Below are 18966 nucleotides of genomic sequence, written 5' to 3'. Positions count from 1 at the left end.
AAGTTTCTAGATACAGCTGTTTCCAAAACTTTCCCTGAACATCTCACCCCCCTCCTCTGCTGCTTCACACGTCAGTAGACTTGTTATTTTCCCTTTTTGCTTAAGAGGAGGAGGAAAGTAGAAGCAGGGAAAGGAGAAAGGGAAGGAGCCTGGAAGCTGCTGGAGGAGGGAGGGCTGATGCTGAAGAGGGAGGATGCTGTGGCCGGGAGCTGGGGGGCCGCTGTGATTGGCTGGGAGCTGGATCTGAGTGCTGCTGTTTGACGCTATAAAAAGATGAGACCATGGGAAGCAACAGCAGCAGCCGAGCATTGACAAGCTGGACGGACAGACCCAGTGAGACAGACACCAAGCTTAACTATCCGAGCAGCACAGTGTGGGAGCCCGAGCTCGCCGTCAAGATGTGTAAAGGACTTGCCGGAGTCACCTCCTTCCCCGCAACCTGCTTAAAAAGGTGAGCCTGCAGAGCATCGCACTATGGGGATGTGTCTTATGCTGAACAGGAGCAACCTGCTGCGTGCAGAGCATTTCACTAGTGCGATGCACATTGCCCATCTCCAATGCAATGTGAAGATCCCCTTGGTGTGCTAGATGCCCCAATTCAGCCATTTCCAGGTGCCTATAGGGAGCTGCAGGGAGGGTGTGGGGCATCATTGGCTGTTCATTCTCAGTGGGGTTTAACGCTTTGCCAGGTGCTGTATTATGGTCCCCATTTGTAGTGTTTTAACTATGACATCATTATATTAAATGCTTCTTGCAGTTTAACGTTTTGTTATTGGTGAGGATAAGTAAAGTTATGTAACATCAATGTGGCTGCCTATATAGTATGCAATGTATACATTCGTGCCTTCTGATATTAGTGCATGCTGCGTGTTGGGGTCACGATCATATTAAACAGGGTATTTATGGTATTTTATCAGGGTTTTATGTTTGGACATTCTTTTGACCTATTTTGTCTTTGGTCACTTGAGGACATTCAGAACTTAGTATGTAGGATCTATGACAATTTGGCACAGAGTACATATAGTATATAATACCTGGGCAATAGGAATAATGGCTTAATATAATTTACGGTAATATATAATAACTGCATCGTGTTTTGAAAAATCAGTGTTTTATTTTGTTGGTCCTGCTGTGTAAATATAATTATATGAATGTTGTGTCTGCAATAATATAATAATCATATACAGTGTGAACAAGGTTCTCATAATGTTAGTACATATACCATCTCAGACCATCAGGGTCATTTACCTATTGTTAGTATGATAGTATGTTAGCATTTATGTTTCTATGTTAACCCATTCAACTCTGCATTGCTGGGTTGGTTCTGGCCCATGGAGTTACATAACCTTTATTGGCTGGGCACCAGGATTTGTAGCTGGCTTCTAATAAAGTGTATTTTTTGACATTGTCATTGCTTCTGTTCTTTGAGAACATTATACGGTATATGTGTATATATATATATATATATATATATATATATATATATATATATATATATATATATAAATATATACACACGTGTACACACACATATACATACATATACACACATACAAAGGCACATTATAAGTATAGCTTACACAAATTAGATGGATCTGCTGACATGAATAAGCCACTGATTGAGCCACTTCTTAAAACGTGTTGTTGACCAACTTGGAAAGAAAATACAAAATAAAACACAATAGCCACAGGGACAATTGTTGTGCCAGTTATAGATGTATCTAAAGAACACGTCCTTAACCAATTAAACATGTATGTCACAAATAACATGTTAAGCTTTACTGCAAAGCTCGCTGTGATCATGGCTATCAAGGCACATACTACATGCAATATTGCGGTTAAGCAGAAAATAAACATAAATGTTGTCTATATGTATATCTCATGTACAAACAAACATCTTATATGATACATACATACTGTAAGGAGAATCCATGTATACACATATACTGTCATGCACACATGAATGGTTAAACGCCCATAAATTGGTTGTCAGTGTGGAATGCTCTCTAGGGGATGATTTCTGGTTAATATTTGAGAGGTTAGTGTACAGTGGAAGGAGTTAAGACAATGGTAGGTTAGACCAGCAGCACACTGCTTCGTCTTATCTGCCACACAATAAGTGAGACACAGACAAATCCACACGCACACACACACACACATGCACACACATACACACATACACACACACACATACACATGCACACACACACACGCACACACACACACATGCACACACACACACGCACACACACATACACACACACAGGAAATCAAATGGCCCAGCCAGAGACAGGGGCATTGTATTGCACAGTTATAGAAAGCATCAAGGCATAGCCAGAGACGGGAAATGATTTGAGACAGGGAATGGAAAGATTGATAAGAGGAACATGGCACAAGCTGAGTATTATGGGGCAGCTCATAAAAACCGAGATGATTAGACAGGGGAATAAAACAGCGAAAGGACAGAATAGGTCAATGCAGTGACTGAAGAAGCATTGTAAGGAATAAAAGCAGAAAGGGTACACCCTTAGCATTTCATTAAATAACTATATTAGTCCATTCTGAAGGGTAAATACATTTCTGTTAAACAGTATTAAAGGTAAAGGTTATGCTTCTCAATATAAATTCTTTTTTTGGGGAAAATTTCACATCACTAACAATGTACAGCAGCTCATATATATCTAAATAACATAAGATATTTAGAAAGCCACTAGCAATTTAAGAGCTGTATCATTTTTATAACATAAGGAGAATGGACAACGAAATCAATTTACAATAACTTACATTATTTCAGGATTCGAAGACATGGTAAATCATGCCAGGTTGAACAGGACCGTCACTCCATGATGAAAAAACATGTAATGCTACGTAATGAATAATTAATCTAGCTCTGTGTGATTAAGAAACATTTTTAATCTGGTGCTTTATTTGCCATTGAACAGGGATATTTAATTTTAGCTCTTTATAATTTAACTAGTAAGAATTTCAAGTCTAGAGTTTTATTTATATTTCTATTAAACTTTACAAAGGCAAAACAATATATACCGTAATTAATATATTACAGATTATAGCAATAAAATATGCAAGATAACATATTCATTCAGATTGAAATGCGTAGGAATTAAAACAAATAAATTCAATCATACTAGTCAAGCAAAGAGCTATTACAGGGGAAGTAGGTTTTAGGTGGTTTTCAAACCAATTTGGAAGAGAGTAAAAAGAAAAGGATAAACGTCATTTCTAAGGTTTTGCCTGGATCCAAAAATAATATATATTATTGTTTAAAGTAAGTTACATTTGTAACGTCAAGGTGTCCAGATGTCGTAGAGGTTTACATTATTCAGATCTCTAAAAACAGCTCCGTAAAATAATGATAATGTATTTTTTTTAGAGTTCCATTTAAATGGTGATTACTCTTGCTTACGTTTTAATATGATACAACTATTCATTGTATAGATCACTTTATGATTTGGTTCTTTATTGGTTACCCCTATGTGGTGGCAGATATAATTGATCAATAACATCAACCTCTAACGTTGGAGTAGATATCCATAAATAATAATAATACTCTATTATTCATGTTACCTTTTTTTCTGTATGCAGTGAAAAGCAGATCTGGTATGTTCTTTTCTCTACACGCCAATCAATGCTAACAACGTTTACCAGGAGAAAACTACCAGAACTCCTTTTCACCTCGTATAAAGTATGACCCCAGGTAAAAACCTGTTAAGACAGAAGTATTGTCCCTGGTCTTTGTGCAAGGAGTATCGATCCTGGTCTGTATCACCTTGCGATGGCAAGATTGTCCCTGGCCCCGCTCTGCCCTGTTATGGGGTATGGAAGACAGATTGTATACATAGGTAGCAAAAAAAGAGCCTCCAAAGATGTTGAGACTATCAAGACTTGGCTGATGTTCATTTGGAGTTCCATTTTAACAAAAGAGCACTACAAGGGTGCGAGGGACAGTGTTTTATGATGAAGAATTTACTCCAGAATTTGTTGAGACAGCCCAGATCTAATTATATACATTGTTAAATGTCATGAATATTCACTTACATTTTTTCCACATAATGTAGTGTGTCTGTTTCTGAAGACCACACATTTAGACATACAGAGGTAATTTCTAGTGCAAAGAGATTCTATTAAAAGAACTTACTATGTTCCAGGCGATCTATTATACAAAGCATTAAGGAACTGTAAAATATATACTTTTAAGGAACGGGGGAGTTCATGAACGTTTTCATATATATCAAGGAATTTGAAAAATAGGATGAAAGATTGTTCTGGAGAACATAACATTCTAGAAGAACTTCTATTTCGGAGTTGGATGCCAGCTATTTTTAAGTGAAAGTGTAAAAAATGTTTATAGTTTAAATATAGCACAATACAGAAGATTTATTGTCTATTTTTTTTTAAATCAGTGTAGTGTATAGTATGAGTTATATGTGTTTGGAAGTAAATACACCTGTGTGGATAATGGATTGGTGGACATACATTTAGGGAATGCCAGTCAATAGGACATTAATAATTATTTAATTACAATGCACAAATAAACTCCATTATGATGTACAGTATAAATTTTACAGCTAGATTACCAGACACTTTGAAGCAATGATATATGAGCACTATGTCTCACATGCGACTCTTTGCATGTATTTGAAGTTATATAACTCATTTCGATCACCGATATGGTGGGTCTGGCTCTGCATCACAAAGAACAGAGTTTATTAAGGTAGGCTGATAGCTGTGGTCCTCTGCTCAAACACCTTATGTAACTGATTCTATATGGCAATGCTAATGAAATCTGTTTCTCTATAGACTTTTATTAGTGCCGGGCCGGTTGGTTGAGACTGAGCCATTCTATTATTTACCATAGGCAGTGTGATAAAGCTAAAACACATACAAATTACTAATACAGAGCTGACTGAAAACATTATAATAAGCACAAAAAATAAAACTGCACAATCTTTTTAAAAACATATTTTATTCTGAGACTAGTAATAAAAAAATAGCGAGTGAGTCCCTTTAAACAGCTCCGGTCTAATAGAGTGGTAGTTCTCTGGTAGTAGGCCTGGACTGGGAAAATACCAGTTAATCCACAGAGTCTGTGTGTGTTTTTTAATTGCAGGGAACATTTAAATCACTTAACCTGTAGGTTCATGGGCCAAACATGCCCTGGACTATTTTCGTCCCATTGGGACCCTTTAGACCATAGTAGACCGAATTACATCGGTGATCTATAACCTTTCTTATAGATCATATCCTAGTGGGAAGCTTTATATTTTCAAACTAGTTAATGCTTGATAATATAGGTATAATAATGGGACGAAGGAGTTAAAACTACACAGTTATAGGAGGTTATAATGACCTGGACCTCTCTATGCTTAAGAATAGCACAAATCTGCAGATTTATTTATATCCTAACACAATGAGTCAGTAAGTGCTCTTTGCTTGCGATATAGAGAATAATAACTGCTGTCTCTTTTGAATTTACATTTCATCATTTGGGGGCAAGGTTCATATTGACCCAGAAATAAGTCCCCAAGGATAATACTCCCACTTGAACTGCAGTGCGGCTGGCACCGGAGGGAAGGTGTTGATTAAATAGCATGTTATAATAAGGAAAGAATACGAGAAATCTGTGCATGCATACATATGCATGGAAGCCCACGCGTACAATGCATACGCTGCAGAGCTGTGTCATCTGAAAGGCTTAATTATAGAAGAATTATTGGTTGTAGACCTGTGTAATTTAAAGGAAGACAATTCAATAACAATGATTATTGTATTAACAGTGTGTAATAACTAATGATTGTTATTATTAACGTTTGCGTATTTTTCTCTGCACCCCCCATAAGTAGCAAATACTTTGACTTTTACAACTACTGTAACAATATGGTGCCTTGTGCTCCGTAATTAAAGAGACAGTTGAATTCTTTACTTTGCGAGGAAAAGAGTATCTCCTTCCACCACTGCAGATACAGAGCTCCACCATATTATGGTTTTGCCATTTAAAGCACAGCAGCCTATTTGTAAAGTAATGACATGCTTTCTGTGGTTTAGCGATGGGCCCATGCAGTGACGTATCCTAGGGCAGCAGGTCCAGGAGGGTCTGCACAATGGGCCAGATGCAAGGGAGATCTTTGATTTACGCTATACACAGCACAGCCTCCATCAACTTTATTAAATTACATCATATCCAAGCCGACCATGTTGAGGGAGACAGCTGGTGGCTCTAGGCCCTAGGTCAGGACTAGTGGCCCAACGGGTATTTGCTGTGTTTCTCCTAATAATTTTACATGCTTCATTGCATTACATGCTACATTATGTTTTTATTAGCTTATACTCTGCACATGTTCACCTCTCCTATCTTTTGTTACAGCGCCAAGGACATAAAACATCGACTTGGATTTCTTTTACAAAAAACAGATGGGTGTGAAAATACCCCTTACCTGAAGAAGGACAAACCTGGTTGTCAGAGGTAAGTCTCTAATTTCAGTTTGCGTTTGTATGAAATCATCTCTCTCTGTCTCTAATTAAACATGTTGGAGATTGTGTCTAAAGAGCAGTTCTGGTACTAACTGGTAAAAATAGTGCAGTCACCATAGAAACAAATGAAATATCAATTTCACCTCCTTCACTGTTACCATACTACATCAATATTGCACTTTACACTTAATGCCCTTTGTATCTAGAGTGATGTAAGAAGAGACGAGTGCAGTTATAATGTACCATTGCAGTGTAGAGTTAAATGGTATCCCTGCCACAGCATAATTTAGTTAGTTCTCAACAGAACAAAATTATGTGTTTTTGCATCTGCTCATGTTTCTTCTCTTCTCCAGGCTAAGTCAAGATACAGTGAAGAAATGGGGAGAATCCTTGGAGAACCTGATCAGAAATGAGAGTAAGTAAGAAAGTTACAAATGTGGAACTCAGTACGCATTAATTAATATAGAAAATTAAGACATTACATGTATTTGGATAAAAAAATGGGGAAAAGAAATACATGAAGGGACGCACAACCCCAAAAGGCATATCAATTTAAATGGAGTGCTGCTGAAATGACTCATATTGCATGGAATCAGCAAGCACACAACAAGTACTATTCGAGGCATAAATATTGCGGATTCTGTCACGCTATATGACCATATATTGCTTAGCCCGCGACTACGTCAATGTACCCCAATATTGTCGAGTCCTCTATAATCCTAACATGGCTGTATTACTTACAATGGAGCTGAATAGTTGGGAGTCCTACACTGCATTTTATCCCACTGATACTCCGCGGTTACAGTAAAACATTACAATACACATCAAAGATTACGTTTTTGAGTCTCCAGGAACTCATTAACAGCCGCAGACACAAGTGCATCATCTGTAGGGGCTCTACGTGACTAATGTCATATATAGGAACTGAATGAGACGTGCCTAACATAACCCTCCTAGAAACAGTGACCCGTCAAGTTGTGCATTAGGATAGAACTGAAGACCCAGTGACGTCAGGACAAGTTGACCCTCCCATCCAAAGTGACCCCAGCTTGGCTTTGGTTCAAGAAACTCAACACATCTTCTATTTCCAGATACATAAAATAACAACTTTTGATTGCGTTTTCCTTAACAGTTCCCAGGCTCCGAAGTTTGGTGTTCTGGTTTTAAATTACGAGAGCCAGCTGCAGAGATTTTGGACATGTGGTGGAAACCACATAGACATCTCTCTGCTTTGTTTATTTTAGACTAAGTATATAGGCCAAGTATTTGAATGATGCATTATGATCCTGATAGTTCTTACAACTTTCATCCCCTTGAAAACTTTTTTTCACTGTGCCTATTATTTTTAGGTCTTTCTTCCCTTTGGCAAAACAATTAGATTAATTTAAAACAATAAACATCTGTGTCCAACATCTTTCACAGACTTGGTTTTCCCTAAAAACTTTCAAGTAAATAAGGAATATATATGTGTGATGGTATTAAGCATTTAAGTTTAATAGAATCATATTTACTTGCAGGTGGTCTAGCAGTTTTCAGGTCCTTCCTTCAGTCTGAATACAGTGAAGAAAATTTGGATTTCTGGTTGGCCTGTGAGAATTATAAAAAAGTGAAGTCCCCATCGAAGCTGGCCCTTAAAGCCCAGAAGATCTATGAAGATTTCATTTCAGTGGAAGCAACACGAGAGGTAAGAATCCAATGTAACTTAAAAATGAAAAGATAATGTAAGACAATTGAAAGAATTAGGAGTCTCATTATTGAAGTCACAAGAGAGTATATTTCATAAGTCACCGATTTTTCTTGCCACACGGCATTTAAACCTGTGCGTGGTGCAACTTGATTTTTATTTTTTAGGAGCAAGAGATAAAAAAAACATATAAAGTTCTAGGTAAAATAGACTTGTGACTGGTGTAGCCTTGTGCTACTGTAAAGTGAGTTAAAATTAACAATAATTTACTCAAAGTAACTAATCCTAAATAGGACCAACCTTAGTTATCAGCACGCGAGGGAAAATATGTCTCGGACGCCCCCCTCCTGCATGTACTTCCATTCTAACATAGGAGCGAACCACATGGTGGTGCCCATACCTGGGAACTCTCCGGGTTTGTCCGGAGATTGCCGGGTAAAGCTCCGGTTCTCCGGGTCAAGACCCGAATCCTCCAGGTCGCGGGAGCGGGGTCTTGACACGCCCGCTCCCCTGCCCATTTTCCATTTAAATGGGTGTGTTTCCCACTGACATCGGCAGGAACGCCCCTGATGTCAGCCGGACCTCCCACCACCTCCCTGCCCTTGATGTCAGCGGGACCTCCCACCACCAGCGGGACCTCCCACGCTGACGTCAGTGTGCAGTCCTGGCCGCGTCCCGGCCGGAGCCCAGAAGTTCAGAGGTATGGTGAAGCTTGGCACCCTAGGAAACATTACGGTAAAGCCGGCCATGATCCTGAACCATGGAGATCTCTGTTACTAAACTTTAAAGCTTTATTGAGATATTATCACTGAGAACTAAAAGATAAAAATAGCCTGTGTGTGCCCATGGCAACAAATTAACTCAATCAGAAAAATATGAGCAGGTATTTGAATCTTCCTCATTGATATGTTAATTATGGCAGGCAGATGTGATTGCCTAGACTGTGTAACAGCAATGCGTAATTGTCTGTAGAGACACTGTGCTTGTTCACAGTCAATTTTTCAATGCATAAAATGTCATTCTGTTCCATCCTTAGGTGAATCTGGACTCTACTACACGGGAAGAAACAACTAAGAACCTGCTACATCCCACACACTCCAGCTTTGACGAGGCGCAGCACAAGATTGTCATCTTGATGGAAAAAGATTCATACCGACGCTTTCTCAAGTCACATTTCTACCTGGACCTTGTGAGCATGACAAGCAGTGGTGATAGCACCAAGAAGATGAAAGCTCTGAGCACAGATAATAACCCTTTCATCCCACAGTGCGCCTGATAACTTAACCACATACTGTGCGAGAACTAGATATGCTATGTGACCATATATATTGTACGAAGGCTCAGATCACGTCCTGAGCTTGTTCCTATTATTTATTACACTTGTGTGTCTTGCATGCATTTCTTTTCTAATGGGGCAAGCTGGAAGCATCAGTCAGACACGTGCAATGTTGTACAGACTAGTAACAAGGAGGTTTAGTGACACACCCCATGCATTACTCAGTCGATGGAAGATCCCTTTACTTTGAAGGATCTGTTTGAATTGCTGTTTGTTGATATGATGTTATTGTATTACGCTATTCACCTAATTATCAGGTCAACAAATTCCCCCAACCATATGTTCGATTAGTTGTGTATGAGCCTCCTTTGGACTGAGAAGATGACAAGTAAATGACATTAGAGAAACAAATCTGTAATACGAGGCATTTCACAGCACGTTGAATAATGGTTGTTGTGGAATATCACTAAGGCAACATGTTTAATGGGCAAGGATAGACTACTGACTAAAGTGGCTACTACTGCTTCACTGTTAGCAATTAACATGATGTGTTAATTATATTGGCAATGTTATTTATGATTGCTACTGTGTTTTATTTGAATTTAGTGAAAAATCTATTGAGTAGGTTTTCTACTTTTTTTTTCAAAAGACAAACACAGATGTTATCAAGGACTCTCGTTGATCACATTTTTATTTTATGAACAATGTAGAGATCTGTTAATGGAACAGATAACTAAGTATATTTTGTGAGATATAATGTACTGCTTAATGTAGGAAAGATTAAGCAAGCCTTTTAATTTATAGAGTGACACACATGAAGGGCCTGATTTACATTTCTGGCACCCCTAGTGATGCCCCAACATGTGAAAAAAAACAACAACTTTCAAATAAACTTTGTAGAATCACAGGGATCAAGTGGACAGGACATCGGCGGGGTTTGGTCTCAATAGGTAGGACTTGTTTAACACTAGGTGGGGGTGTTATTAAGCACTGCCCATCTTACCTTCTGCATTTGCCCTGAAAAACATGGCACTCTAGCCATGCCTAGTGAAAAATCTGGCCCTGCTATCATGGTGCTGTCTGGGTACATTGTAACTTATGCATGTTTGTGGTAAGGAAACAAATGTCTTTGAAACGAAATAAAAAAATCTTATGAATAACTCATGATTTCACTTTTGTCCTCTTCATCAATTACCACATTTTTATTTTTTTTTAGATTAAATAATATTGGACCAGTTCGAGTTCCTCTATGTACACTATGTGCACTGTACAATTGAAATGGGGTGTTTAACACATATATATATATATAACAAATATCCATTTACACATACAGACACAATAGGAGTTGAGAACCCTGCCAATGAGCTTACAGTTACAATGGAAATCTGTAAAGCTTCAAAGACTAAATAGGCTGGGTCAACAAATCACTAAATGAAACAGACAGATGGACACTCAGCATTTATCTTAAGTCAGATGCACTGGAGGTCATTGTCGTTAGATGTATTATAGCATGATTCTAGTAGTGTGAATTATAGGAGGCCAATGACCCTCACTAGATTATTTAAACAGAATTGTTCAGGAACACTTCAATGTGGAAGTATCTCGTAGAGCATTCTCATTCAATGAATAGAATATTTACAGCTAGATAGATAAATCGGTACAAAGGTAGATATACCCATTGAAATTATTATTTATAAGAATTATAATAATATTATAAATAATGATTATTTAATAAATTAGAAAACTAAAAAGCGGGGTCTATTGACCAAGAAGGTGAGCTGATGATGGCCCCCTTTCCCCATCACATGTGTGGTGGGGTAGGGGAAGTAAAATATCCCCTCACTCCTCATCACGTAGTAAATATTTTTGAGAGGGATAGATGCCATATGTATCCAAGTGATTTTTTGCTGGTGCAAATGTCAGAGACTTTAGTTCAAAGTGTTCGAGTTTGGGGCTACTATTTCACATTCTTTGCTAACTTTACCAACTGCACTTGTATCCTAGCGAATAGACCTCCCTGTTGCAGCCTGAGATATTTTAGCTGCACTAACATTTGATTATTTGAAGAATTCCAAAGAGTTCTCCAAACAGCAGAATAGACATTAAAAAAAATCTTGAATCCAACAAGTGCTCGAAAAAGAACAGCAGCCACAGCGTCTCCAGCGCCTCTCAACTTGTCACAGCAACTTTCTTGCCAAATTTATTTCGTAAGTGCTCTCACAAAGCGTCAAAAGGAACACGAAAAGACCTTTGATACTCATCCTTTCCCCCAAATATTGTAACAAATCAAATTTACAATCTATAAAATAGAAATGTATAGGTACTGGTAGACAAATATATGTGTTTTGTCAAATATTTATGTATATACCTATATTATATACTTTATATTATGACAATACCAGTGCTTCGGGTATATGTATTTTCTACAGTAAAATATAAATCATTACATTTTGGCTGCAATGGCTTTTTACGATGATACATACTTACAATGTAACAAGCAAATCATCAGATCATTTATTACTTTATTGTACTACATTAAAATGAAATAGAGCCATCAGACACACACCACAGCACATTTTCATAAATACCCATTGTCATAAACTGACAAACAGTCCTGCTGTCATCAAGATATGGCAAGCCATTATTTTATTTTTACAAAGAAAAAAGATTGAAGTAACCCTTTCCTTTCCGTCAATAACATTTAACTTAAAATATTTTAAACACCTTTTTAGTAGGAAGAGAACTTAAATAAATCTGGCATGTTACACAGCTGTGGTTTAGTCAAGTTTACGATTTGATTATATAGATATATGCGTTATTATAATGTTTTACAGATTGGAGACCTTAAACTATCACAAACATTACTGGGTCCCATTATTATCACTGCATGCCTATAAATTCACAAAGTGGGCTCGTTGCAAACAAGGATATAAAACTTCCATTGAGCCCACTTGTATGTTTGGTATATGAGTAAAACATAAATGGTCCCTTCCCGGGGAATCTGTGTGAAAGAGAAATATCTTTAGCAGATAAATGTCTATTTTAGAGGCTCATTGCCGCTGATTAGTCACTCATGCGTTAATGTTGATTTAACTATTGCCAGGGTGGGAGATAAAGCATATGGTAATGGTAGGCTGAGATGTATTAATGTTGATACTTGCCTTGGTTTCATAAAGCAGACTCTGCACGTATGTATAGAGAGCAGTTTTAAAGGCATGGCCATGGATGAGCGGGACTCATAGTGCACATAGTGACATTTTGAAATGAACTACCTTGTTATAAGCTTTTACCTAGCCTTAACTGTTGTACTTGGCTCACAAATAAAACACACGCAGCATATAATAGACTAGGTAACCTGCACAGCAGAGCAAATAAATCAACAACTGGAGTAGATAACAATGAAGTTCAATAAGTAATCCAGGGGTCAGAAACCTATGAGTCAGGAGGCTAATGACAACAACCAGGTCTATAAATTCAGTAACAATGAAAAAAGTACACACTGGGAGTAGAACAAATGAAGACAAAAATAGACTGTACAAGAAATTAGCTATGCGCCAGGACAATCCAGAGGTTTTCAATTGCATGAGACTCCAGAGAAGGCTTTAAATTGCATGAGAGTCTCGTGGGGTTAAAAATGCAAAAATGTACATACATTCTATCATTATATGCAAACACATTCAGTCTAACGCCATACACTAATACACATTCTAACACTGACACTTACCCAATACACTAACACACTATTCATGGATACCCCACCCAGTCTAATACTGTAATCTGACACCCCCACATACACTAACACTATACACTGACACTCAACACAGTCTAACATTATACACTTACACCCCCACACTGACACTCGAGTCTACACACTCACTCTAACACTGTGCACACACCACACTGTACATTAAGACATACTTATACCACACAGTTTAACAGTTTACATGACACCCCCCCAAAATTGCACACACTTGACAACTGTACTCTGACACACAGTTTAACACTGTACACTGACAACCCCCCACACATTCATTCTAACACCCCACAAAGTCTTAGCATTGTGCACTAAAACACATATACTCATTGTAGCAGCGTGAACTGAGGCTCCCCTTACACACACAAACAATATATGCTGACACACACAGCCTAAAACTGTACATGCTGTACACAGTTTAACTTGTAAATGCCACCCCCACACACACTAATTTTAACCAAGGAAAGCCATGGGCATGGTTTGTGGCAGACATTTTCACAGTTGCTGGAATCAGCCTGTATAACAGTGTAAATTTGCTGTCCCCTCAAAATAACTCAACACACTGCCATTAATGTCTAAACCTTGGCAACAAAAGTGAGTACCATTCTTTTCCAGTACTGCCTTAACCCTCTTGGGCATGGAGTTCACCAGAGCTTCACAGGTTGCCACTGGAGTCCTCTTTCACTCCTCCATGACGACATCATGGAGCTGGTGTATGTTAGAGACCTTGCGCTCCCCCAACTTCCATTTGAGGATGCCCCACAGATGCTCAATAGGGCTTAGGTCTGGAGACATGCTTGGCAAGTCCATCACCTTTACCCTCCGCTTCTTTAGCAAGGCAGTGGTCATCTTGGAGGTGTGTTTGGGTCGTTATCATGTTGGAATACTGCCCTGCGGCCCAGTCTTCGAAGGGAGGGGATCATGCTCTGCTTCAGTATGTCACAGTACATGTTGGCATTCATGGTTCCCTCAATGAACTGTAGCTTCCCAGTGCCGGCAGCACTCATGCAGACCCAAACCATGACACTCCCACCACCATGCGTCACTGTAGGCAAGACACACTTGTCTTTGTACTCCACACCTGGTTGCCACACATGCTTGACACCATCTGAACCAAATTTAGGTCTCATCGCACCACAGGACAGGGTTCTAGTAATCCATGTCCTTAGTCTGCTTGTCTTCAGCAAACTGTTTGCGGGCTTTCTTGTGCATCATCTTTAGAAGAGGCTTCCTTCTGGGGCGACCAATTTGGTGCAGTGTGCGGTGTATGGTCTGAGCACTGACAGGCTGACCCCCCACCCTTTCAACCTCTGCAGCAATGCTGGAAGCACTCATACGTCTATTTCCCAAAGACAACCTCTGGATATGACGCTGAGCACGTGCACTCAACTTCTTTGGTCGACCATGGCGAGGCCTGTTCTGAGTGGAACCTGTCCTGTGAAACCACTGTATGGTCTTGCCCACCGTGCTGCAGCTCAGTTTCAGGGTCTTGGCAATCTTCTTATAGCCTAGGCCATCTTTATGCAACAATTCTTTTTTTCAGATCCTCAGAGAGTTCTTTGCCATGAGGTGTCATGTTAAACTTCCAGCGACCAGTATGAGAGAGTGTGAGAGCGATAACACCGAATTTAACACACCTGCTCCCCATTCACACCCGAGACCTTGTAACACTAACGAGGAAGGAAAATGGCTAATTGGGCCTAAGTTGGACATTTCCACTTAGGGGTGTACTCACTTTTGTTGCCAAGTTTTAGACATTAATGGCAGTGTGTTGAGTTATTTTGAGGGGACAGCAAATTTACACTGTTATACAGGCTGTACACTCACTACTTTACATTGTAGCAGAGGGTCATTTCTTCAGTGGTGTCACACGAAAAGATATAATAACATATTTACAAACATGTGAGTGGTGTACTCACTTTTGTGAGATACTGTATTAACTCATACACCGCCCTTACAAATGTTTGCCTATACACATATGTTCTTACACACACGCATACTGACTCAAACTTGCCCTTGCAGCCACACTATTGCCCTAACATACTTTCAAAATACAAACACACTCTCTCCACATTCTCCTTTTCTTTTCCTTTTGTCATTGTCTCTCTCCTTTCTCTTTATCTCATTTTCTCTCTTATTTTTCTTTATCTCCCCCCTTCCTCTCCATCTCTTACCATTTCCCCTTTTTTCCTTCCTGTAGTGTGACCACAAGATCTGTTTCTTCATACCTTTGCATCAGTGCTCCCTCATGGTGCACGTGGGATATGACATCATATCTTGGTGCTTGGCATCAGTCGTCAGCACACACTGTTAGGGAGCACTGAAGCAGAGTTCTCCTTTGATTTTGGGCAAGTTAGAGGGAGATTTGTGATCTTCCCAACTAGCTCTGCTCCTTGCGGGTGCCCCCCTTTTACTAAGAGAGGCCTTGGCAATGATGAGCAATTTCAAGCCTCAGTGCCCTAGAAAGCTATAAATTCAGGACATTCCAACTGTAAATCCATGGATTAATAATTTGTACTGTTCCTCATACTATTGTTTAAAGAGCTCGTCATTTCTTACTAAAAGGACCAGTTGATTTTTTATTTAAAAAAAATCTTAAATGAACTCTGTTTTTACATATATATTTTGTTGTGTATGTTGTTTTGTGCTCACATACGAAACTGATGTACTTATATTTATTAAGGAGTGAATCCATTTTTGACACTGTTATTTATCATACTTTTATCTGGCTATGGAAAATTCTTTACAACCTTAACAGCCGGTTGAATTGGTACAAATTTTATATAAATGTGAGAAATGGAATACCCAGAATAAATGTCAGTACATGCTGATGGTATCTCTAAAGCAGAGATACCCTTAAAATTCTGATTAGGAGCAGAACACATGGATTTGTTCTTGGCTTACACTTTTATTTCTGTCTGCACAGTGTACTTGTATGCTGAAGCTCATCTGGGCACTAAATTTGCCTTTTAAACCTTTGTTGTACCACTGTAAATCTAGATGCAAACCTTTATGCTGCCTGAACCATGTTCTGTGAGTTACTATAAATACATGCATGTTATTAAAAGAATAAATACAGCTCATATATCGAGTTTTGTTCACTATCTTTCTATAGTTTTTGAAGGAAGGTCCACCAAACGTCAATTAAATGCTACCTCCTCAAAAAATATTTAGGCTAGTATTTGGAAAAGAGTAAAGTGTGGATGCACCGTGCAATAAGTTTGGAGAATAGGCCAGCTGATGACTGCCGAGTGCTGGATACGCCCGGACGTACGCTATGCTTTTGCGCGAGTAGTATTGGCTGCATTTCTCAAGGGGGGCTCTGGGTAGCCGGAGCCTAAAACTTACGAGGGATGGCCACTGGTCATTTGTCTGGTGTGCCAGATGACCAGTCAGGGCTTGGCCTTATGTAACATGTAATGTATGCTCCATTGTTTTAGACTCTTTCTTATTATACTTTAGATATATTTTTCAACAGTATAAATATTACTAGTATAATTTCAACTACTATTGGTAGTAGTTTTAAGGAACAACAACTACTGACAAAACCAGCTGATGTATGTTCTACCTTCTTCTGGTTGCAGGCCCTTTTCAGGCCCTTTTCACTTTTAGTAAAGCTAAATCTGAGCAGGAAAATTATATATAAATGCTTTACGCATATCTCCAGACCTCAATATGTGAACATTGGAAGTATGATTAACCAAGACCGAGATTAGTTTTGAATATTTATTTCACATGCATTTATATAGAGTGTATACAGCTTTATATAGAGATATTCATAACATCATCATTATATAATAAAGACAGCAGAAACAGGACCCACCAAAATTCATGCCATTTGGTATGGTAGAAAACATCTTTTCGAACTGAATAATGGCATCAGTTAACATTAAATGGGGTAAAAAAAAATGGACCCAATTTAAAAGGACAAAACAGGCCTAAATTTCGCAATAAAATAATTCAACTAAAGGAAACCTTCACATGAGCGCTGAAAAAACAGAGCCTTAACATGGGAAAAGTTCTCTCTCACTGTTGAAGGAACTAAACAATTTCACTTGAATTAAGGGTACTTGTGAGGTCCAAAGTTGTCCAGACTTCCTTGATACAATCAGCACCACAAGCTGCCTGTCTTAATTGTTAAATGAGCCAGATAATTATCGGTAAATGATAACTTAGTCCGCCGCCAATCAGGGCTTCCTTGTGAGAGTGTTAAGCAGAACAGATCTTCATTCATGCACACATCTGCATTTTCAGGTAGGTTGCAACTTTTTTGCTGGTTACAGAGTGTTCCCAGGGGAACAACATAACACACAATCTCTCACAGCCTCTCGGCCGTATCATTTGTCCTCCTGACTTCTCTCCCTAACCTTTTTAGGTATTCTCACAGAGAAAAATATTCCAAGTAGAACATTTTGTTATCCGAGAAATAACCTGGCAGTGGTTTCATCCAAGAACTCAAGGCTTCTGAGTGGAAACAGTGCCTACTCTGGTTCTTAAAACTGAGTTACGTGCTGTTTTTACGCATTTGCCTGTGTTTTATAAACTTCTCCCTTCTATCCAAATATCTGAGGAGTCATTTACCCCTTCCGTTACAGTTACACAGTGTACCTTTTGCACAGTTTGTAGAAGGGGAAATTGCCTACTCTTTTTTGAGTTGTTTAGTTTAGAACCTTGGCTCTTTGATTCCCCCATGCTAATACCTTAATCCACACACAAATATGGAAAGTATTTATGAATCCCCCCCCCTCTGTGTGCATTATGGATAAGGAAGCATTGTTTTATTACTTATAGAGCTTAAAGGTAAGTCAACAAATCCGTCCTCAAAATATTCTGCTGCGGAAACTCAACAGTTAATTCATAATATGTGTGTGGAATGTATACAAATTGCATACTACAAAATCTCAAAAGACTTCTTAACTGTTTATAGCGAAATACCAGGCTGTTTTACAACGCAGAATATGCTCCTCTTTATTCAGAGATCAACAATTTCAGTGAACTGGGCCAGAACGGGAAAATGGTCAACCGCATTTCTAATTTTGAAGTCTGTTTGTCAAGGTTATTCAAACCTCACTCAAAGTACAGATGCTTAATAATCAATGGATGACATTTTAGTTTTATTACTTTTTGTCCACGATTGATGACTGACGAATGTTATACATGGATTATGTTGTCATGAACAGACATGGTAGTGATACATCACAATGGGTTTATGTATATAAAACTATTCTGAAGCTAAATATGAACAGTCAAAACAAACATTTTTTTTGGTTTCCATGGTAACTGCATCACTTTTAGTATTTTGTCCCAGAATTATTCTTTATACATATGACCAAATACGGAAGTTTTAAGTCCTGTTATAAACAGTGGAGGCTTAAGACATCAATATAACATTTTATTACTCCATGTCATTTTTGAAGTTATGCTTTGTGGTTCTTTATTTCATAATTTGTTTTCAATTTAGATTTCCAATCTCATGTGATATATTTAATTACAGTTTATTAGTCCCTTACAGACCATACCTCACAAAATCCTTTTTTTCTTACTGTCTTGGTGATAATTGATGTAACAGCAAAGCTTACAAATACGTATTTGTCATTGCGTAAGCTGGGTGATAAATAGTAAAAGTAGGAGATATGTGATAATTAATGAATTTAACATCATACGGGCCAGCATTACATACAGTTTAATGTGGCCTTTACCTGAGCAAAATGGTAATGTTCTGTTTGAAGAGCCTCAGCTAGTGGAAAATAAGTGCCATATAGG

General features: G+C 38.5%; 1 protein-coding gene across 1 annotated transcript; it reads left to right on the top strand.

Annotated features, from left to right (window-relative positions):
- Positions 1–281: 281 nt before the first annotated feature.
- Positions 282–9449, top strand: RGS4 (regulator of G protein signaling 4). The gene is made up of 5 exons (XM_089497673.1): positions 282–451; positions 6383–6481; positions 6843–6904; positions 8007–8173; positions 9210–9449. Exons 1-5 carry the CDS (start codon positions 282–284, stop codon positions 9447–9449), a joined length of 738 nt encoding a protein of 245 aa, XP_089353799.1.
- The last annotated feature ends 9517 nt before the right edge of the window (positions 9450–18966 follow it).

This window comes from Sceloporus occidentalis, unplaced genomic scaffold (genome assembly GCF_023333645.1).
Source record: "Sceloporus occidentalis isolate IW3139 unplaced genomic scaffold, rSceOcc1.0.p SCAF_106, whole genome shotgun sequence".
Lineage (NCBI taxonomy): Eukaryota > Metazoa > Chordata > Lepidosauria > Squamata > Phrynosomatidae > Sceloporus > Sceloporus occidentalis.
The sequence above is the reverse complement of the archived record's forward strand: the minus strand, read 5'-3'. Positions and strand labels throughout refer to the sequence as shown.

Excerpts from the sequence above, each read along its gene's own strand:
- RGS4 (XM_089497673.1), top strand. The coding sequence starts at position 282 with ATGGGAAGCAACAGCAGCAGCCGAGCATTGACAAGCTGGACGGACAGA. Across the intron at positions 6,482-6,842 it reads GACAAACCTGGTTGTCAGAG|GCTAAGTCAAGATACAGTGA; the intron begins GTAAGTCTCTAA and ends TCTCTTCTCCAG. Across the intron at positions 6,905-8,006 it reads GAACCTGATCAGAAATGAGA|GTGGTCTAGCAGTTTTCAGG; the intron begins GTAAGTAAGAAA and ends ATTTACTTGCAG.